Raw genomic sequence first — 22,282 nt, 5'->3', positions numbered from 1 at the left:
TTCTACGGTAGCTATAGCTCACAAGCAATGAATACTTTCCTTAAATGTTTTAATTATCTATTATTGTACTATTGTGCTTTTCCAAAAATTGTCTAAATAGACATCCTTAGGAAGCATTGCTGTCTAATAAACACACAATTGACATTTCAATATTACCGAACAGCTCATTTACATGATATAGTTCCAAAGAAATGGCCCACAAAAAAGATAGACATATATTTTGAATATGTTTTTTAAAAACAAATTTTAAGAGATTCAGATGAAGAACTTAAATGCTATTGCTTTGATCAAAAATCATTTTAAAACATGAGACATACAAAAATGTTAGGGTCTTTGTAATAATCCCCTCAAAGGTAAACTGCATGAGGTATGATTTTTAAAATAAAATAAATACATCCTCTTTTACAGTTTTAAGTAATATATATTAATATTAATAAATCATGAATGCTTTATATATATTCTTTTAAGCCCTATCACATAGCAAAAGTTAGCTCTGGTTTGGCATAGCACATATAAATAAGGTTATGCTATTCTTTTAAGTTCAGTATTATCGTATACGCATTGTGTACCAAAACAACAGATTTAATCTGTCCTATACATGTTTACCAATATTCAAACACATTTGCCATGCCCCACTTCATATTAACTACAAATATACCTTTTACAAACTTGAATATTTACAGTGATATGACTTTTTAAAATTCCTATGTATTCGTATTAACCATACATGTTGATATTTAATAAAAGCTACTTGATTTAATGATTAACTACAGAGATTATAACAAACTGCAAATAAGTCATTTCCGTGAATGGACTCTCTATGGGTGTCACACGGCCTCTCAAAGCCACTCTAAATATCCTCACTGAAACTGTTACTGACTAATGTGCTACATTTTAAAGCCAAATTGGGTTTTCACTCCTCTCCTGCCAAACTAACTAGAAAGAATGCCTCCTATAGCAAATTGCACGTGTAACTACAAATCCATTCCTAAAGATTAGAAAAGGAGAAACCTTATTTGGCAATAAGTGCCCAAATATTCAAGAAAAATTTTGGTCTTAAAAGGATTTTTTAAAAACTATCCTTAGCTAAAGAAAAGTACCATGCTCACATAAACCTAGGAATTATAAAAAAATTACCTGGATAATTCATCCCTCCTCCCCCCTACAAAAAAAAATGCTGATTTCTTTCAAGTGCTTGAATATTTTAGAAAAAACTATTCTATGAGCCTGAAATATCTGGATAATTAATTCAACAATGTATTTAGTGTAAGCAGATACATTTATAAGGTATTTAGGCTCATGGGAAAAAACAACTTTTCATGCCATTGTTTCATTTCTTTGACCTCACCCTTTACAATGTTTAAATTTGGAGTTCAGCTTCTTTCACAAGAAATTACAAACGTTAGTAAAGATTTTTTAAGCGGCTGGTTTGCAAAAATACTAAAAGTTTCATTTCTAAAGTATCTCTGAATATGAATTAGTATTTCTCAAAACCTTCAGTGTCATCAATAGAATCTGACTGCTTTAGCAATCATTTTATAATATTAAGAAAATTTAAGCAGGAGTGAGGGAGCTAGAAACATAAAATGTTTCTTTTTATGGAACTAATTTGCCTGGAAATCAAAAGATAAGTGGTTCTACATTTTAAACCAAAGGATCATATACAAAGCCATTTTGCCGTATTTCTGTAGGCAAAAGGTAGAAAAATTTAACATAAGGGACAAAATCCTGTTAGTGTAATAAACTTGGACCATGGCCAAAATAAAACTCCTAAGAGCTATTTGCTTTAAAAAATAAAACTATTGCTTTATTTTTAAAGACGGTATCTTTAGCATTTTAATGGCAAAGGACTTTACAAAAAAAGATGAAGCTTTTCTCTTCTGCATTTCAAAATTCACAATTACTCAATGCACTGTACCTTACCAGCAATTTCAAACATTGCAACAAACATTTATAACAAAATTTCAGATCACTATCTACAAATTAAAGTTTAAAATTTTCTGAGTTTCCTATCCAGAGGCATGTAAAAGTTTCCCTCATTATATTAGAAATCAAAGAATGTTTAAGCTTTGTAGGAATGAAATAGTCATGCAATGCAGGAAATTTTGAGATCTTAAGACCATTAAAAAAAAATTCTTATCTGTACACAATGGGATTTCTTAGGCCAAGTTTTTGTATAGTTTGTGTATGTTTTGTACAAAAAAAAACGTGTGAATTCAAGATTAAGTATTGTCACTTCTTGGGCAAAAACCAAAGTAACTTTTCTCTGATGGTAGTTCAAAAGATTTAACTTGGAAAATGACTATTGTGGACATCTTAATGTGAGTTATATACTTTTAATATAGCGTTCACCTTTTTCTAACCTTTCAATAACCTATTTGTAGATAGTCTTGACAAATCTGTTAAAGAAAAACTCTACTTGACTCACCTATTAATCTGACAGCATAATTAACCAGAAAGGAAATCCACAACTAGTATCCTTAACATTTTATACTTCTTAGAAAGTTCCTAGGATACACCTAGTACACACTGCTGGGCCCACATCAATCCAGAGGATCATAGATTATCTAAAAGAAACAGATGTTTTCAAAAGCAAATAAAACCACATATTTAAAATGTACTTATGTATCAGCCAGATGTCAAAGGAGGAGGAATCGATTTTAATGGTTTCCAATGTGAGACACGACAAATTAATTTCCTTTTCTAAGTGGAGCAAATAAACTGGTTCCTTCATTTCACTTATCAAATGTGATCATTTGTGTAATTAATATTCTGTTTTAGTTTTACAAAGAATGTTTTAAGAAGTTATTTCTTCTACATTACACGTCAAAATATTTTTAAAAGTGTATCTAGTTAAGTTGTTAAAATGATGTTTAAAATTAGACATTAGTCAGGGGACTAAATTATAAACTCTCAATGTTTTCAGGAAGCTTTGGGCAGTTACTACAGGAATTGAAAATAAAAGCTCTCCTTTTTAATAGCTCGTAACTAGGCACAAAATTATTTTGTGGAAGTCAAATGTGCATTCCCTTTCAGGTGAAACAATGTTAGGCTGGTTAAAACCAAGTATGAGTTGCATATGCTAGAAATTCTGCTTCAATAAAAAGAAATGTAGGATTCTAAATTGTAAATTACTGATTGTCCTTTATGATAAAATCTTTGTGGATTCCTATGCAGTGCCATCAAGGAGCTCATAAATGGTATATTTTCAAACTTAAGACCTTACATCCTACTTCCATAGAGGTTAAAAATATATTAGCCTTACTATAGGGCCACTAAATACAAAGGTATTTTACTTAATTTTGATGGTAGTAATGTAAAACTACATTTTCATATGTGTCTGTAAGGCTGGAAGTTATGGACAGCTACAGATTTCGGGATTTACAAAACCTCTGGGCGTCTGGCCCTGCTTGCATGGAGGGCTGTTTGTGACGATTCCGCCACAGCACTGCGGCACGTGGAGCGTTCTGTCAATTCCCTGGGTCAACCAGCAAGGCTTCCCACCCTGACATGTACCCAACTAGACAAGCATGAAGCTGGGATCATCACAAAAAGTAGGCAACAGAGTTCTTTTAATGGTGCATGTATTTAATTACATTTTAAAATTAAAACTTGAGAATTAAAATCTGGGAACTTTTGAGTTCTCCCAGCAACAACAAGTATGTATATAGCTAATCCTGAACAATCACATTCCTAATTCAATTGCCTAGAACTCCAGTCATCAGCCAAGCAGTCTTCCAAATTAAGACATCCGGTCTCCTCCAATTTTCCACTTAAACCAGAACACAGGAGAATAGATTTGACCAATCAACTTAGGATAAAATTACACATGAGAAGTGATTTACAGTGTATGGATTAGTAGTTATGCAGCTGTATTATGCAAAACCTATGCTGCTTAGAAGTTCCATGGATTCACAAGCTTCTAGGAAATTACCTCAATATTCTTGATCTAGATTGTAGAAAATGGGTCATATTTTTAAAATGTGCATTTAGTTATCTTCTTAAATGACTAGAATGTTTACACATTTCCATTTGAGTGATTTAAGAATAATTGCATAAACTGAATAAATTGATATTAAAGATGTCGTGTATGATACATATTTGGAACCTATATAATAATCATAATAAAACTACACACGAGATTCTCAGTTCATATAATTTATTGCAGTTAGCACACAGTTTAAAAATTCACCAACACACCAATAGTACAAAACTAAACAGCATTATAAGTTATTCCCCCCTCAGGAAAATAAAACATACTATGATTGTCAAAGCTAGATGTCAGTCTAAGTTTTAGAACAAAGGAAGAATGTGAAACTAAGGAAAGGAGAAAGCAATCACTCACAATGACCACAAAAAGAAAATCCAAAAGAAAGTCCGTTTTCTCACAGACATTGATTGTCTTCTCTAAATTAATAAAAATTATTTTAACATAAACTGTATTTAAAAAAACTAGAAACTCTTCAAGTAACTAAAGATAATGCTCCAAGGCCATTTTCACAGCTTTTTTTGTTTGTTTGTTTGCTTTAAATGCCATTACAGCCAAATTAACACACATTTGACCAAATATTTCCAAAACAGTCCAGCAACACACAATGGAGTTTTCCATTCAGTATCTTAAGCACAAAAATAGGCTATGTTTACAGTAGTTAAGGCGATCAAATTTTAAACAAAAGCAATTAAAAAAAAAAAAAGGGAAAAACAGCAAACGTTTTCCATGCTACTCCCATAGACCTTATTTGTAAGTGCAAGACAGGAAAACAAACACTGTGCAAAATGCTTTTGCCCTGCGTGCTGGTCATTAAAACCACACGTTGGGCTGCAGCCTCTGCTGCCGCGATACACATAGTCTACTAACCCCCTTCCCCATGTCAATCAAGGCAGTCCAGTCCTTTCAGCCTGGGGCTTTTTCAGTCCATAGAATCTTTTCATGAGTAGGGGGTGAGGGGGTGGAGGGTGGGGGGAGGGATGGAGGGAGGGTAAGGAAGAAGGGGAGAGAAAGAAAAGGGGCGCAAACAAAAAAAAGAAAGAATGACCTATTGTCAATTTGTGCAGTAGTTATTCTAAAAATGCTCAACTGGGTAAATGTGTACACCTAAACTCTGAGCTGGCATGGGTTTTGTGCAATTAGAAGTTTGTTATAAATGCACACTGCACATGCAAATCTTTAAGCCGTTTGTAAACATTTATATTTTCCTTGTTATGTAGCGAAGTTATCAATTTGCAGCTTAAGTTTTTATTCAGCTTAACAGTTTCAACTTAAAGACAGTGGGAAAGTCAATTTAAATTATATAAAATAAAAATAAAAACAGTGCATTTACGTTCTTCATAACACCAGTTTTTTTCCAAATGGTGCTATTTTTCTAAGGAAATTAAATAATTTTAAACTCACTTGTTAAAGTTATACAATGCAAACAAAGACAAAAAATATATTGAAACTCATGCATTTCTGTAGCGTTAATATTTACTTTTCAAGACTCAACTAAGAGCATCAACACAACCTGTCAAGTTCTTTGACACCCCCCCCAGCCCATGTAATCAATTACAGTATACAATAACAGTAATTCACATTTTTAAACACACAGTTCAACACTGCTGAAGCTGCAATATCCTTTTTCATCCCAAGCAAACCTTCACAAGACAGTGTCCCAGTGATCCCAGTGTACTTGCAGAATTTTTCTCACTGGGACCCGTCAGAAAACCAGAAGTTGCCACAGAAAGTTTTAAGTCAACTGCTTGTTTAAAAATAGATAATCCAGCATTTCAGAAATTTTCCATTTGGGTCTAAAAGCATTCAGGTTTCCAACAGCCAGAAAAGATTCATGCAATTTGAGACATATAAAGAGGCTAATCAAACTGGAGGGAATTTCTACTTTAAAAAAAAACTGTTGCGGGGGAAAAAAAGAGCTCAAGAGACAATGCAGAGTTGACAAATTAAGCCATATGAAAGCATTTTGTGATAGGACGATTTGTTTAAAAGGTTCTTATTGGCTTACTTCCCCTACCCCTCAAAGGAAAAAAACCTCTCTATTCTCTGACTTGCTCTAAAGTTTCTTTTATCAGAATGCTAAATTAGTGAGATTCTCATGCTATTCTAAAGTGCAAAAACAAGTTAATATCCCAACTTTTTAGTTCCAGGAAACAAGACTGCTTTTAGACCGTACCACAACTATATAGAGATCTATTTATATATATATATATATTATTTATATATATATAAAATTATTTCCAAAGTTCTTGAGAGCTATCTTCTAAGGTCCAGTCTCTGACAGTAGGCAAGCTCAGTGCTTCGCTTTTGACAGACAAGGAGTTCACCAACTCACAGTGGAACTTGCGAATGTGTCTGTACAGGTCTCCGGACTGCGTGAACCTGCGCTCGCACCACTTGCAGGCGTGCGGCTTCTCGCGGGTGTGCACCACGGCGTGGCGGCTCAGGTTGTGCGAGTACTGGAAGCTCTTGCCGCACTGGGTGCACGTGTAGGGCTTCTCCCCCGAGTGAGTCCTCTCGTGGCGCTTGAGGGTGTACATGCAAGAGAAAGTCTTCCCACACAGCGAGCACGTGGGCACGTTGACATCAGTGGCGGGCTTGCTGCGGATGCCGTCCTGCTCGCGGAAGTGAGTGCTCAGGTGGATCTGCAGGATGTGGGGGCTGGGGAAGACCTTGTTGCACAGAGGGCACATGAAGATCTGGCCCGCCGGGCTCAGGATGTTGGAGACGTAGGGGAGCAGGCTGCTCTCCATGCCCCCCTCCACCTGCACGCGCTCGTTCTCCGGGGTCATCATTTCGTCGTCGCTGGCTTTGTCCTCCCGATCCAGCTCCCTCAAGACCGAGTCCTCCCTCAGCGGAGCCAGATGGGCCGGCTCATACTGTACCCTGTTATTAGTGCTCACACTTTCTTTCACAGTGCTATGTTCCATGTCATAGTCATTAGTGCCAACATCACTCTCATCACAGGACGCCTCTTTCTCCACCTTCACCTGCACCAGGTTGCTTCTCAGCACGTCCTGTGAAGAGAAATAAGAGCTGTTCAGATTTTCAACTCCTGAAAGGCTGGACTTGACAGACAGGTCCAGCACACAGTCAACATCTGCCGAATCCCTCACGGAGGTGACAGACCTCTGGGACAAAGACTCTGTTGAGCTGCAGGGGCTGGCTACTGTTTTTCCAGCTGCTGTGGCGTGTGGCTCTGCCTCTCCGCCAGCCTGGGGGATGCCTGCTGAGTCTGAGGGCAATCGCATCCACATGTTCCCAGACTCAGCTGCCAAGTCCCTTTTGCTGGGCAGGATGTTCAATTTTTCATCTTCTCCTTCATCTTCATCACTGGGCAAATCGCCTGCCATGTGGCTGCTGCCATCGGAGAGACTCTCGACTTTGTCCGAACAACTTGAAGCATCTTCCTCCTTTTTGGTGCTGTCTGCCTCCGTGGTGGCTTTCTCTTTCAGCTTCTTTTTGCAGACTTTGACAATGTCATACATGTGGAGATAACTGGCAGCTGCTAGCACGTCTTCAATGGGCAAGTCTTTGAACTGGAGTTTCCCTTCATACATGAATTCAAGCAGGAGAGCAAAAGCGGGGGCTGTAACAATGTCGCTGTTCAGATGAACAATGTCTCTTTTGTCCAGCTGGTCCTTGTAAAAGAGGTGGAAATACATGCTGCATGAAGCCAGTACAGCTCGGTGTGCTCGGAACTGGGCATCTCCCACCAGAACAGTGCAGTCACAAAGAAAGCCCTGGTGTCTCTGCTCGCTTAGACACTGCAGCAAATGTCTACTATGGTCTGGAAACTCCATACTGTCTTCATAACCTGGGAAGAGAAGAATGTGGCATTAGATCCTGGTCAGGAACAACTTTTCAGCACTCTAGTCCCCATATAAAAAAATAATTCCGCTTTGGCCGCCGAGGTACATGTCCCTGAATTTTAATCAGGCTTATGACTCAAGCACTACCAAATCACACGCACAAGACCTAAATGCGAGAGAAAATGTACACTTTGCGAACTTCCTTACCCTAGCCAAACAGTCTCTGATGTATCTCCACTTTCCCTGAACTTTTAGTCAAGTTTTAAAAGCCTTCATTTAACTACAGTTTCTTACTAAGAAGAATTTAGATCTCTTTCAGAAGAAATTTAATTAACTCTACTCGTCAAATCACGTCCTGCAAAACCTACAATATAGCTTTCATTTCAGAGAGAACAACTCATATAATGAACAAAGAAAAGTCCCAAACATATTCTGGAAGATTCAAGAAAACTTGTTCAAACATCCTTTTTTCTTTTATTACTTTTGATACTTAACTGTACTTAGAAAGCACAGTTTAAACACACACACATTTGGCTGAATCAAGAAAAAAAAATGAAATCGCATAATTAGTCCAGAAATTAGCAAACAACTTACTTTTAAAGTCAGAGTGTTACAACAACAAAAGCCCTGTGTATAAAAACAGATGTTAATGCCTTAAGATTTGCAGGTATAGCACACATGTACGAGATCAGAAGGAACTACACCAACAGATGGAAGAGATCATCTTTACTATGAACAAATCCAAAGATTTTTTTTAAATGAACTGAGAAAAAAAATGGTTATATTTCTTTGTGGAATCTGTACTTTTAGAATATTAGGGACTAGAGGGGCTTTTTTAACTCTGAAAATTCTCATCTAAACTTTGATCTGTTGCAAGGCAAAATGAGTTCCATATTAAAATTATTAATTCAAGATTTTTAAAATAAAGGCATACCATGCTTAAATAAAACAAAAGCTTTTGCAGGTTCGACATTAAAAAAAAGCCTTTCTAGAAAAAGAAACTATTTTTTTTTTTTTTTTGGCTCTGCCTTACCTCAGCCAACAGAAAATACTTTGTTTCAACATAACTTGATATATTTTGTTTTCCCACTAGCTTCTATTCTTTCAAATATGCATCACTGCCCTTGTTTTCTGGTGAGGGAGGGTGAAATGGAGGGACAGGAAAGGCAAAAAGATGTGCAAAGGGTCAAAATTCAACTACAGTGGGTAAACTCTGTAAAATAAAGAAAACCCGACTTCCCCTTTCCTGTGACCAGAAGCAAATCCACACCATCCATCTCAGCAAGTGCATTTTGGGAATGGACAGACTGAATATTCAGAAATTACTTCCCTCCTTCTTCTACACTTTGCCCAAGACAGACTAAAACTTTCATCCTAACCCCAAACACATTCTGCAAGATGCCACTGCTAGAATAAACTAAGATTTACAATACAATCACTTTAAGTGCCCCACAGCTAACATCAATCCTAATCCTTGAGAGGGCTAAAAATAAAGATTGGAGGGCAGCTCACAAGGTAGCCGTGATCAAATTAGGAGGCTGAGAGGACAGAGAGGGACGAAGAAGGAAGCTTATAAACATCTGATCCAGCTGACTGTGGCCATATGGCAGCTGCTGCCCAGATAAAGAGATTAAGAATAGAGGAGTGCGATTACAGCTGTCTGGCCAATTCAGTCAGCTCAAATCTACAAGTTCTAAATTAGTCACTAACACAAAAACTCCTGCAAATAATTATTGTTATGCTGAAATAAAAGATCTCTTAAATATATATTTGAAAGAGAAATGAGGAAACCAGTCAAACTATTCTCCTGGGGACAAAAGTTTGGGTTTTTTTTTTCTTCTTAAAAAATCTTCAGTTTCAAAAGCACTACAGCTGCATGTTTCAGTAGTGCTGCTGAATGTTTTGAAGAATAAAGTTTCACAGTGGAATTAATTACACAACAATCTAGCTTCTTAACTAGAATAATCATCTCATATAAGTTTGAATGCTGGATTCTAGACAGTTTACTATTTCTCCCCCCACCCCCAAAGCAAAAGAAATCTCAATAGCAGTGAACAACAACAACAAAAAAACCCTATTTTAATCCAAAGTGATCTCAAAAAGCAATATTTCAAAGCCTTTCTTAACATTTCAAAACTTGAAATATTTCTGTGTATTAAAGTTATTTACTCGCTGCTCAAGTAAAAGGGATAAAAATTAAAACTAAACAAGCTCAAGACTTTTAACTCCAGTAAGATGTTCATTTAATACTCAATTTCATATATTATTCCTAAACTGGGTTAGAAAAGTAATGTGATTTTTTTAAATTAAATAAACAAAACACCAAAACAGAAATATGCTCCATCTAATCTCCTGCTACTCCTACCTTTAGGACACATAAACCTGATTAAGTCCTTTCCTCTGAGTCTTGCTGGCTCCAGGTCTGTTACATCGGTGGAAAAAAAGCAGACTAAGAGAGACAGATGCAAAGTGGAGATGATGTTAGAGAGGAATGAGATACCTTCTCCACCACAGATCCGCACACACTAACTCCCTGTCTGTGTGTTAGAATAAAAGGCTGAGGGATGGCAGGCTGTCAGCTGCTCTGACATCATGTTCAGATGGAAATGCTACCTCCAGCTGTGCTCCTTTTAATGCCATATGCTACTCCTCTACACTCCTGCCACCAGCTTTTTCTTAGGAGAACTTTTCTCTTCTGTTAGTATAAACAAAATACTTCAAAGTCTTCCTTTTTTTCCAAACTTTCTAACAGAAGAAATTGAAAAACTCAGCATATGGAGTTCTACTGTATTTATGGAATAGCAACACTTCTGTCTTAAGTTGGTGGACTGGCTTACATACTGACAGCACACTCAAGCCACGGTGCTATTCAGGAAATCCAGATTCACTTTTATTTAACTCCAACGTTTAGTTTCAAAGGCAGTTTAAGGATATTTTTAAACCAACCCATTTGACATCCCCAGTCCCATTTCAACATTATTACCGCACTTTTTTTCTGCTGAGATAATGGTATACATGCCTCAGAAATGCTGGCAGACTTACTCAGAACTATTACTTCTGCCTGGTTCACCTTATTATTTCACTCTTATTTAACTACTTATCTCCAAGTACCTTCTTGGTAAAATTTCTCACACTGCCACAGTTAATGCAAATTTTGATTCTCGGTACCAACAAGCTGAAATTGCACTTTCTGAAATCCTGGAAAGTACTTTTCAGTTCAATGATACCAATTAATAAACTGATACAACCTGCTACAGCCACTTAAAATGAATGCTGCATTTGGTATCTGATCTTTTTGCTCAGAAAAAGCTGAACCTTGCCTTCCCCTTGATCTATGTCCCATAACAATCTTTTTTTGGGTCACTCTGTAATATTTATGAACAGAAGAAAATCTTTCAGAGGGAAAGGTGGGGGGGGGGTAAAAAAAAGCCAGGTCTAGTAAGTTGGGGAACTTTTTAGTTGAAGTTTATGGGTCTTTTTAAATGGCTGATGAAACTGTAACGTAACCCAGGCTGCGCTGGCCCGGCCGCCCAGTGCCGTGCAGGGTGCTGCGACATCCATGAATGTCAAATACATCTCCACAGACTCTGGGAGGGTGAGGAGTAGAAAAGGAGCTGGGCCCTGAGGCACTAGCGTCCCAGCCCAGGTGATAACCACTCCGTTCCCATTAGGAAGCCCTGGCAGAGAGTTAAAGAGTAACAAAACCCAGCGACTCTGTCCTGTCCTCCCCGCTTCCCCTAAGTCACAAACCTAACTTTCTCTAACTTCGCAGTGGACGACATAATTATGAATGCCTCTCTGGAAGGCACTCTTCGGAAATAAATTTCTTCCCAGCCACACAACCTATTCTCCACAACCGCCCTCGCCCCACTCCAACATATCAGCATTAATCACCCCATTTACCCAGCGGGGTGGGGGTGAGTGACAGTTTCATGGGTCCCAAGCACCGCAACGGGCCAGCGACTGCCCCTCCGCAAGTCACCCCGTCGCGCCTCGCCACCGCGGACCCGTGGGGGAGTTTGGGGGTGTTTTCAAAGAGGCGCGGGCGGGGGTGCCGAGTGGGGCAGAAATGCAAATCTTGACTGAGTTCGCCGTGCAGACGCGCACGGGGAAAGAGGAAGGTTAAAACCACAGGGAAGGAGGTGGCGGGCGCGCAGCCGGTGCAGCAGGAAAACACCTCAAACAGCAGACGAGAAAACAGACCCGGGTCACGGCAACAACAAAAGAAAAGTCGCAAGAAGCAGCGGGCGGGCGGAGGGTGGCTGCCACGGCGCCCCGACGCCGCCGCGCGAGCCCGGGGCCTCCGGCGACGGCGCCCGCCCGCGGGCCCTCCGCCCCTCCGGGCGCACTGCAGCTGCACCGTGCCCGAGCCGCGGCCGTCCCGGGCGCACTGCAGCTGCGGCGGCTCCGGGCCCCCTCCCCCGCCCGCCGCCCTCCGCACCGAGGCGCCGCCACAGCTGCACCGGCCGGGGGCCCGCCCCGCGCCGCAGCTGCACCGGCCGGGGGGGCGCGGCGCAGAGCCGGCGAGCCCGCACCCGCCCGACCCCGCAGCTGCGGCGGCCCGTCCCCGCGCCCGGCCTCCCGCAGCTGCGCCGCCCCCCGCCGCCCCAACAGCTCCAGCCGCACAAACTAACTCCACTCGCGGGGGCGCCCCCGGCCCGGCCGCCCTCCGCCCGCCGCCCGCCGGCCGCCGCACACAGCTGGCGCCCCCGCCCGCCAGGGGGCCGGAGCGAGCGGGCGCCGGGGCAGGGGCCGGGGGCCGGCGCCGGGACTCACACGGAGCGGCCCTAAGTCACCGCGTCCCCGCCGCCGCCGCCGCGTCCTCGCCTCCTCCGCCTCCGCCTCCTCCCGGCCGCCGCCGCCGGACTTGGTGGGCTTCCTCCTCCTCTTGCCCCCCTCCCGCCCGGCCCCCCACCCCCCAGTCCCCGCTCCGTCGCCCGCTCCCCCGCCCCGCCCTCCCTCCCACCCCCGCTGGCAGCCGGAGGAGCGCGGCGGAGCGAAGAGGGCCCCACTCTCAACGGCTCCCCATGGCAGCAGCCCAGCGGCGGCCGCAGCCTGCCAGACACAGCGAGGGAGCGAGCGAGGGAGCGAGCGCGGAGCCGCCGGGCCGGGTGGGGGGGCGGGGGCGGGGGGCGGGGGCGGGGGAGGGGAGGGGGCGGGAGGACGCACCACGCACGCACGCGGCGGCGCCGGCCAGATGTTCCCCCCGCCTCAGTCCGCCCCTCTCCTCCCCCTGCCTCCCTCCCTCCGGGCGTTGGGCTCCTGCGATTGACCGAAAGCGGCCGGACCGGCGCTCCCGCCCGCCTCCAGCCCTCAGACTCCTCCAATAGGAGGGCGGCTTTTCAGGAAGGCGGAGGGGGTGGTGGGCAATCGTCGGATTGACAAGAGAGCTCGGCCAATGGGAGAGGCGAGCCGGAGCTACCGCCTGCGCGTGCCAATCGCAAGCAGCAACTGTTGGAGTGGGCGGGGCCCGGGCGGGCGGGGGCCGGTAGCGAAGCGGCGCGGGGCGGAGTCCTCGGGCGCAGCGGCGGTGGCAGCGGCGGCGCCCCTCTGGGTGACTTGGCCGTGAGAAAGTGAAAGGAGCCCGCAGGCGGCGGCGACAGCTGCGCTGGGAGGGGCTTGTTTCCAGGCTCTGAGGCCCCGCGCACTCCGGGGGTGCGGAGCGAGCTTCTCGGTGTGCTCCGTGACAACCGTAAACACACTTTTGAGCGCGTAGGGCTTGGCCGCTCCAAGTTACGCAGGTGTCCTCGCGAGGCAGCGCACCCGGGGACACGGGGGACTGGCGTCCGGCGTTAGGCGGCCCCCTCCCGTGGGCGGGACGGCGCCCAGGTCCTCGCCTGCCCGAGCGCAGGGGAGCCGGACTGAGGGACGACCTTGCTGCGTGCTGCGGTCCGGTCCAGGTGCACGCGGGGCGCCGGGACGCCAGCAGCTCGGGAGGCTCCGCGTCGGGCGTCGTCCCGGTGTCGTCGTGTCCCCGGCGGGCCGAGCGCCTGCTTTTCTCCAGGAGCCCCCGTCCCTTACGTACTTACACTGTTACAACACTCCCCAAGTGACCAAATTTTAGAGTATTGCAGTCGGATTGATGCTTGTCGATGCCTTAGCTGAATTCCTTAGTTGGACCGTATCTAGCCACAGCTTTACACTACCAGGGGAAGATGTGAGACGGTTGTGTCGCTTTTTCCTCCCTTCCCATAAACTTTTACTCCGTACCTGTTCTTTGTGACTAAACTGTGTTAATCACCGCCACGGCCACAAAGAAATGTGGAAATGTCTTTTCTCAAGAAATTGGAACTCTTACTGAGGCAAGAATTACAAGGGAAAACCTAACAAGTGGGGAAAAAAAAAGATTCAAGAAAATAGAATCGATAACTGCATAGTGAGGAAGTCAGTGCACTAGTCTAATGAAATGTGTTTATTCTTTGCTAGCCGAATGCAGACTGGCAAGCCTGTTGCTAACCAACTTGCCAGGAGACCTTTCAACTGGGCAAAATGTGCTTTCACTTTGTTCCAGGTCAAATGGGTAAAGTAAGTTGAAGGTATTGTGTGGGCAAATCAGACATGTTGAATTGCTAATGAAGTGAAAACAGGAGCACACAAAATTCCTGGAACTGAAATGGCATTGGAATATCCTGTTAGAAACAGTAGTGATGTTCTCTACTCTTTCCTCTATTCTTCTGTGACCTCAAGATTGATCACCAGGTCAAGGCTATTCTGTGGTAACTAGAGTTTTTATTCCACGAAGTCTATTGTTATATCTGTGCTTTTGATAAATTCTAGGTCTTTTCAGTCTTTTGGTAGAAGGCCCAATTTCAGTCTGACCTGTTGCAAGTTAGAGTAATTTGTAAATGTTATTGTTGAGTGAAACACACACAGACATACACACACACACACACACACACAAATGAAATGTAAAAAGAGGTTAGTTACATGTTTCACCAGCAAATTCAGGGGGGAATATGTTTGCATTTTCAAAGCTGTTTCTTGCCTGCTAAAAGTTAAAAAATAAGGAAAGTGACAGATCCTGGGTGAATAGACAAAGTAATTAATAGTGTCAGGATATTAAACAGGAAATTCATGAGAAAATTAGAACATTCAGATTATTCACAAAAAAGCTTAGAAACTCAGCTCTGTGGCATCTAGAATCAAGTTGAAATTCTAGTAAAAGGTTTTACAGAATGTACCTACAAGTATTTAATAGAATAACAGCCCCAGAGATGTGTAGAAGACATTGATACATCAAAAGTTGTAACCATTGTATTTTTCTTCTAATAGTCATTACAGGAATCCATTTTGAGAGCTGAGTTGTGTGGCTAGGAAATACAGATTAAATGGATATTTAAGGAGGCAAGTCACCCCACAATCACTACAACCATTTTATCCCTGGTCCCTGGTGTGACTATATCTTCTCTGCCTTTTTTTATGTTAAAATTTGTTTTGACTCTCTGACTTTTACACTGTCTTATAAACTTATGGTACAAATGATAATGATACTTTTAATTCTTTGGAAAGGAATTACCAAATTGTAAACAAAATAAGACTGATGTCAGAGGTGTCATGATATAGAATGATTCCTATTTTTATTCAAAATCCATTGGAACCATGGATGGTAGTAAGTCAGAGTCTAAGTAACGCCCTCAAGTAAGTTCCTCAAAGTAGTGTCTGTTTTTACCACCATACTACAGGCTTAGCAAATTACCATGATACAAAGCTATTTGACAGAGTCCATTTTTTGTTTTGTTTTGTTTCTTAGCCAATAATCTATTTTTCTCCCACAGTGGGAAAAAAAAAGGCCAAAAAGTACAGACTCCAAGCTATCGGAAAAATATGCCATTGCTTTTTCTCTGGAGGTACAGTTCCAATTAATCCATGCTTTTCCAGGAGTCCTGAAATTAAAAGTGATACAAGTGAATCTTTCTTGCCAGGAAACAAGTTTTATGTTTTAATAACACATACATTTGACCAATAACAATATAACAGTATAAAATGTTGATGGACCGAATAAAATTTAATTTCATAAGCAACTCCATACAATAAATGTCTGACTCTTAAATGTGAACCACAGGTCAAATCTCAGAAAAACATCAGTGTTTTTAGTACACTTTATACAATAGGTCACATTGAAAAAGTTATCTATAAAATTTGTTTCTGAATATTGACTTTTTATAAACGTAACAATTTCATGTATAATTGGAATTTTTCCTTAAAAACTTAGGAGGGCAAACAATAATAAAAGACAAAATATTATGATATAATATTTATAATATAATAACTATAAAATGTAACAATATGTGACTAGAGGTTAACTTGATTTTGAATTTAGAGAGAAAAAAACCACTGAAATGAAAAGTTTGTTCAAGCTTCTATTAAGGCCACTCATTTTCAATATCATAGCATACATGAAACTCTATTAACTTATTTAGATTTTTCATCCCCTCTGTGTCTCTCTCTGTCTTCTGGCTTTTAGAAATGAATGGGTGGATATGGCCTGAAGGGAGGGGCAAACACAGAAACACAGCTGAGACAATGAGGATTAAAAAAAAAAGAATAAATGAACAAATTAGAATACGTGCCACAATAATGAAATGGACAGGGAGCATATTTTATACACCATGGTTCTTAAAAATATGTATATTTATAATTCTGCAAAGCATATTATATACCAAATCATTCCCTAGGTTATAAATTATGATACTTGAATCTATTTATTAAATTCCTAAACTATGGTAAGTCCTAAATTGGGGGTAATTCAGCCTGATTCTCAGCCCTAAAGACAAAAATAATGTTGTTGTAAACTCTTGAAAAAAGGTCCTTGGCAGATGTGCACAGAGCATTGCGGGCACACCCCTACACTGAAAGCATAATGAGCTTACACCCGCAATTCAAACCTGTTGAGGGTTAAGGGCAGGGAGGAGCAAAAAATAGAATCTTTCCAAAACTGTTTTTCCTGTGTAGTCAGTTTTCAGTTGCTTACTGTAAATCAGTGCTTTTACAGACTGCATAGTGGCTGAAGGAGGCCAGTAATTCAGGCTTGGTTGGTATTAAGATTGGCCACTTCAGAGAATTTAGGAAGACAGCAGAGATATTTCAATAGCCATCCAACCCACCGCCACCACTACTACTACCACTTCTTTTTTTCTCCCCTCTATCTTCTCCAGTTGCCCCCACACAATGCATTATATCTTATGGCATATGGAAGGAAAAAAATGCATACAATGATGCTTTATATGGTTAACTTGGTGCTATAAATATATTCATCATTCACTTTGTATATAATCCCAGGCAACTTTCGAACCCCTGGCTGGGTCTCTTCTTTGCACCACAGAATGCCTTCCTGTCATCCCTTGATGGGAATTCAATCAGTTAAAAATTATTTAAATGCTATCCTAAACAAAACAAATTTGTATAGACAATTCTACAATCCTTGAAAATCACACACCTCCAAAATCCAGATGTTGAAGTTTGTCTGTTGTGTTGAACATTGCATTAATCTGGATAATTAAAAGATGCATTTATTTCATCTGTGGGCTTTTTTAGATTTAATTTTTAAAATAATCTAACTAAATATATGACCTTTCCAGATGAGTAAGTTCTGTTAAAGTTTAATATGAACCTGTGATATTCACGTCCCCTTCTTTCAGTAGTCTAAGTCTTTAAGGGATATTGATTGTTCTAAAATTCTGTAAAATATATAGTAAATAGAAGTAGTTTGTTTTGTTCAAAATAAAAGAATAACACTTCTAGATATTTAAATGTTAATATATTGAGTTGCTTAAATTGGAGTTTGTAGAAATTTGGGGTGCATGTGAACTTAGAAAAGGAGAAGTAAAGTGAACAAGAGAGATTGCCAGTAGATATTGACACTGCATACCTATGTGTCAGGTGCCCTGCTTCTGACCAAAAGACAGAAACATTGTCTATCTGCCTGCATTCCCATACAGGGAGAGATTTTTGTCTTTCTTTTATGCCTGCTCCACTACTGAATGCAGTACCTCTTGAACTTTAAACCAGCAGAAAGGAAAACGATACATCTAGAAATTATTTACTGAGAACTTAACAATGCATTGGAGAAATAGGGAACTGCATTATCATGGTTCTTATGAAATTTCCACCATGTGCTAGGTACCAACAATACATGAAATGATATCATTTCCCCTTATATTTATAACTTCATTATGTATAAATGTCGTTATGAACCCACTGGATAAAGATAAATTTCATTTTTCTTTCAGTGGCTAATATATTGCTGGTGCCTAATAAATGTTTACCAACCCCAACTACTGTAATAATATAAAACGGTCTTAATGAAAATCTTTGGTTATAAAGAAATTCTATAAATCTAACACAAAAGTCTTGATACATACCAAATTCAAACTATTCCCAGTAAAAAGAGCAGACAGAAGGTTAAATCTCACTCCAGAAATTTACTTCACCCTTAGCGATAACATGCAACTCAGGAAGTTACTTCCCTTACAAAGAACTAGCATTTATGCTTAAGACTAAAATGATTATTTTTAAAGTACCCATTTTACAATGCAAATGTGTATCTAAATTAAACTCAGTAAAAATAAGCATTTTAAATTGAAGCTGCAGTAATAGCTTTATGGGAGACAATAGGAAAAGTGGCTCTTGAATATGAACACAGAGAAAACACATTTCAAATTCCATCTAGGGGTCCTGAAGCTTTCTTTGTTCTCTGTCTCTGTACATTAATATATTGGCACACATTTAGCTGAGAACCCATTGCTCTGAAGTTGTTCTACAAAACTGAGGCTGTTCAGCAAGGTCATATAGAAAAAAAGCTTGGGTAAAAAAACAAACAAACCACAAAACCACCTGACAACTGGTCTAGAATGCCAAGCCATGCCTTAGCACTTGGAATACGGGACAGATGCAGGACCACAGGCTCTCTAAGACACAACAGCAGCAAGAGACTGCGTAACAAAGACACATGCACAATAGGGCATTTTAGACAGAGACAAATGACAGACGGAGAAGAGCAATATGAGGGACAATGGCTTTACAGGGGAGGGGATGGGCTCTAAAGAACAGTGAGAAGATGGTGACAGTATAAAAGAAGGATAATTGACGAGAAGCAAAGGGAAAGAAAGACCCCAATGGGAAGTGGTCTGTGGTAGAGGCCGGGTGGCGGAGCTGGTGGTGGCAGCAGCACGGTGAATCCAGCAGAGATGTTCGTCCTCCTTCCTGGCTCTGCTGATCTATGCCACTATTTTTTCTCAAACTGTGTCTTGCCAATTATTCTTTTTTTTTTTTTTTTTTTTTTTTGAGACAGAGTCTCGCTTAATTGCCCAGGCTAGAGTGAGTGCCATGGCGTCAGCCTTGCTCACAGCAACCTCAAACTCCTGGGCTCAAGCAATCCTCCTGCCTCAGCCTCCCCAGTAGCTGGGACTACAGGCATGCGCCACCATGCCCGGCTAATTTTTTCTATATATATCAGATGGCCAATTAATTTCTTTCTATTTTTATAGTAGAGACGGGGTCTCACTCTTGCTCAGGCTGGTTTCGAACTCCTGACCTCGAGCGATCCGCCCGCCTCAGCCTCCCAAAGTGCTGGGATTACAGGCGTGAGCCACCGCGCCCGGCTGCCAATTATTCTTAAATAATGTCGCATGAAATACTTAGCCCCAAAGTAAAGAGGAATAAGATATACTCGGCATTTAACTCTTTCCATCCATGACATTGGCACAGTAAGGGCAGCTCTGTGTGTGTGTGTGTGCGCGCGCGTGTGTTTGTGTGTGTGTGTGTGTGTGTCTGTGTGTGTTTGTTTGTGGTGTGCCTGGGCAGCTAGGTCACTAGCTTGGCTGGTTTTTCTGGTAAGATCTGCTTGATACAAACTAGATTTTTCTTAATATGGAGTCAGAGTTTCATAGCACACTCAATAAGTAGTTTTAGATTGACTTTATAGGGAAATTGTGGGAATATATTGCTTGACATTTCATTGAGGAATATGAACTATTTGTTAACCTAACTCATCACGTTTCAGGAATAAATTCATTCATTCGGTAGTCACCGAACCCCAGACATACACAGGACCTGGTACTAGATGCATCAGCCTCTGTACAACACATCTGGCACAGCGCGTAAGTAGGTGAATGAATTAGCATTGGAAAGGAAAACTGTGATAAAGTGAACCAGGCAAATTCCTATTACCAAAGATGCTGACTCTATTTTTGGTTTCCTGTCTTCCTTGGTGGGATAGAAGTTCCATCAGGATAGGGATTTTGTCTATGATATTAATAGCTATATCCTTAGCATCGAGAATGATACTTGGCACATAATAAGCATTCAAGAAATAGGAATCCTTACAGGAAGGGAGGCAGGGAGGGAGAGATGGAAAGAAGGAAGGAAGGAAGAGGGTGGAAGGGAGGGAAAAGAAGGGAAGAGAAGACGGAAGATATGGAAAGAAATAACTTATATTTTTGCATTTTTCCAGAGGCTGGAGGGAATAGAGGTGCTTTACGTGTTCAAGTGTTCCCTTCAAACTTGGAACAAAGTGAGAAGTACAACTTATTATGTAGACTACCAGAAAAGTATCACTTACTGTCTTGGGGGTACTCTGGCCCAACGTAGAAATATCCCAGATTGACATGGTAGAGACTCCATTCCTGGTAGCATCATGGCAACTCTCTAGTATGTGTAAAGAGTATTTCATCCTTGAGACATTTTGGAGATTTTATTCCTCAAAACATCTCTCATAGTCATAAAATGTGCTGTTATTTTCATTACTTGGAGGAGAGTGTTGAAATGGAAAGGTTAAGTGACTCGCCCAAGGCCCCCCATTAGGATCAGTGGCTGCAGTTAGTTTGTCGTCAATTCACTGAATCATTGTTCTTCAGATATTTAGGCCACTCTGAAACTAAAAGAAAAAACTCAATTGCTTCTAAACAAATTAGAATCTGGCATGCTTTGAAAATATACAGTCATTCAGGTCTTGATTGTTAAGGGAAAAGTCCATGATCTCAACTGAGCCATGCAGATAAGCTAAAAAATATAATGAAAGAAATTATTCCTGACTTTTCAAGTGTAGCTTCAACTAAAGACATATGCCATTGGTGGATATAAATGAAGACGCCTCCAAGCAAAAGATGTTTTCCCTCTCTGTAGATCCTAGTAAGACAGTAGGGTCCTAACAGCAGTAAATCTGGTGCAGAGGAATTGATAGAATTGTATATATGGGTGCATCCGGTGACTGTGAGAGATAAAAGATTATATTTTCATTTGCATGGTTTGCTGGGTTTTATTTGGCAGATATAATAACACAGGCTACGCAGAGCCCATAAAACAAAGTGAGAACAGCAGCTCATTTGGTGGCAGAATGTAATGGTTATAGCTAAAGGGCTTACATAATTCATCTCAAACCCTTATGCCTATATTTATTGTTGTTTAAATGAAAATTAAACTCTCACAGCCATAAGGAGGGATCTGGTCAGAAATTTGACTGAGATCCTTTCTTCTTATATAGCTTTTGAAATGATTATTCTGTGACATTTTAAAACACCTACAGAAATACCCGAGAATGAGCATACTTTACCTAAGCCCATTCCTCCAATCCTGCTTTTCTAAACAACTCTAAAACTCCCGTAGAATGAGAGTGAGCGTCGAGAGAGGCCCTGTTCCTCATTCTGCCCTGGAATTTCTAGTGAGATTCAGAGCAACCGTAAGCTATGGGCAAGAGATAATATTTAGCATTCAGATAATGTTTAGTACAAGAGAACACTTTGGGGGTGCTGGAGGAACAATACGAAAGAAGGGCCAAAGCATGTGCTGTTGGCCCAAACCATTTCACACAAGTATAGTCTCTTTTAGTATTATTAAAAGTGCTTCTATTATGTCACATTGCTAAAAGAAGATGTTTAAGTTCATGATTTTTAATCACTTTATTTTTATAAGAGTGAAAATTTCGACTCTCAATTGTGACTGCTCAAGACTATGGATGTTGCTATTTTGGGGGAGGAATTTTTTTTTTTTTTTAAGAATCAAACCTGAAATATACCGGTAGTTTGCTAAAGAGAGATCTTTACCATAGTATTAAATGCACATCTGGACAAGATTTTAAAATATCAATGATTATCACACCAATTTAGTGAAAATGGAATTATATGGCTTAAAACAGGTGTGTAAAATAGCATATTTTTGTTTTCCACTGATCTCACGGAAGAAACATATAATATTAATATAAAAACATATATTTTATAATGTTAGTCAAAATTAACAATATTATATAGAAATGTTTAACATTTCTGGGCTATTGTAATTATTTGTAATTAAAGTAGTCTTAAAATAAAAGCAATAAATTAACTTTTAATCATTTCTTTAAATGACCAGCATACCCTCTCCTTTCATACCTATTTAAAGGTATGAAAATAAATAAAAATATATGACCTAAATTTTACCCACCATGAGCAAGTACACAAGTGACTATTTTTAAAACTGGGTTATCTCTCTTGATTTTAGAACTTCTTCA

At 40.8% G+C, this 22,282-nt stretch overlaps 1 protein-coding gene and 1 long non-coding RNA gene across 7 annotated transcripts; one reads left to right on the top strand and one right to left on the bottom strand.

Moving 5' to 3' along the window:
• Positions 1 to 5,761: 5,761 nt before the first annotated feature.
• On the bottom strand, positions 5,762 to 12,914 carry ZBTB18 (zinc finger and BTB domain containing 18). 6 transcript variants are annotated; one of them, XM_075995529.1, is made up of 3 exons: positions 10,166 to 11,686; positions 6,432 to 7,805; positions 5,762 to 6,399 (listed from the first exon to the last, which is right to left on the bottom strand). In XM_075995529.1, the coding sequence occupies exons 1-3, from the start codon at positions 10,176 to 10,178 to the stop codon at positions 6,320 to 6,322; spliced, it is 1,467 nt and encodes a 488-aa protein (XP_075851644.1). In that variant the 5' UTR covers positions 10,179 to 11,686; the 3' UTR covers positions 5,762 to 6,319. The 6 variants fall into 6 exon arrangements, with proteins under 6 accessions (XP_075851644.1, XP_075851643.1, XP_012606793.1 ...); XM_075995528.1 differs by having other exon boundaries at positions 5,762 to 7,005; positions 7,118 to 7,805; positions 10,166 to 11,685; XM_012751339.3 differs by lacking the exon at positions 10,166 to 11,686 and adding an exon at positions 12,577 to 12,914 and having other exon boundaries at positions 5,762 to 7,805.
• Positions 12,915 to 13,473: 559 nt separating this feature from the next.
• LOC142862401 (uncharacterized) lies at positions 13,474 to 21,010 on the top strand. Its single transcript, XR_012913457.1, has 4 exons — positions 13,474 to 14,325; positions 15,073 to 15,647; positions 19,802 to 19,898; positions 20,252 to 21,010. It is a non-coding gene; the product is annotated as an uncharacterized LOC142862401 (long non-coding RNA).
• Positions 21,011 to 22,282: the final 1,272 nt, after the last annotated feature.

The sequence above is a fragment of the Microcebus murinus genome, chromosome 19, assembly GCF_040939455.1.
Source record: "Microcebus murinus isolate Inina chromosome 19, M.murinus_Inina_mat1.0, whole genome shotgun sequence".
NCBI lineage: Eukaryota > Metazoa > Chordata > Mammalia > Primates > Cheirogaleidae > Microcebus > Microcebus murinus.
The sequence above is the reverse complement of the archived record's forward strand: the minus strand, read 5'-3'. Positions and strand labels throughout refer to the sequence as shown.

Excerpts from the sequence above, each read along its gene's own strand:
- ZBTB18 (XM_012751337.3), bottom strand. The coding sequence starts at position 11,734 with ATGAAACTGTCACTCACCCCCACCCCGCTGG. Across the intron at positions 7,806-11,703 it reads ACTCACCCCCACCCCGCTGG|GTTATGAAGACAGTATGGAG; the intron begins GTAAATGGGGTG and ends TTCTCTTCCCAG.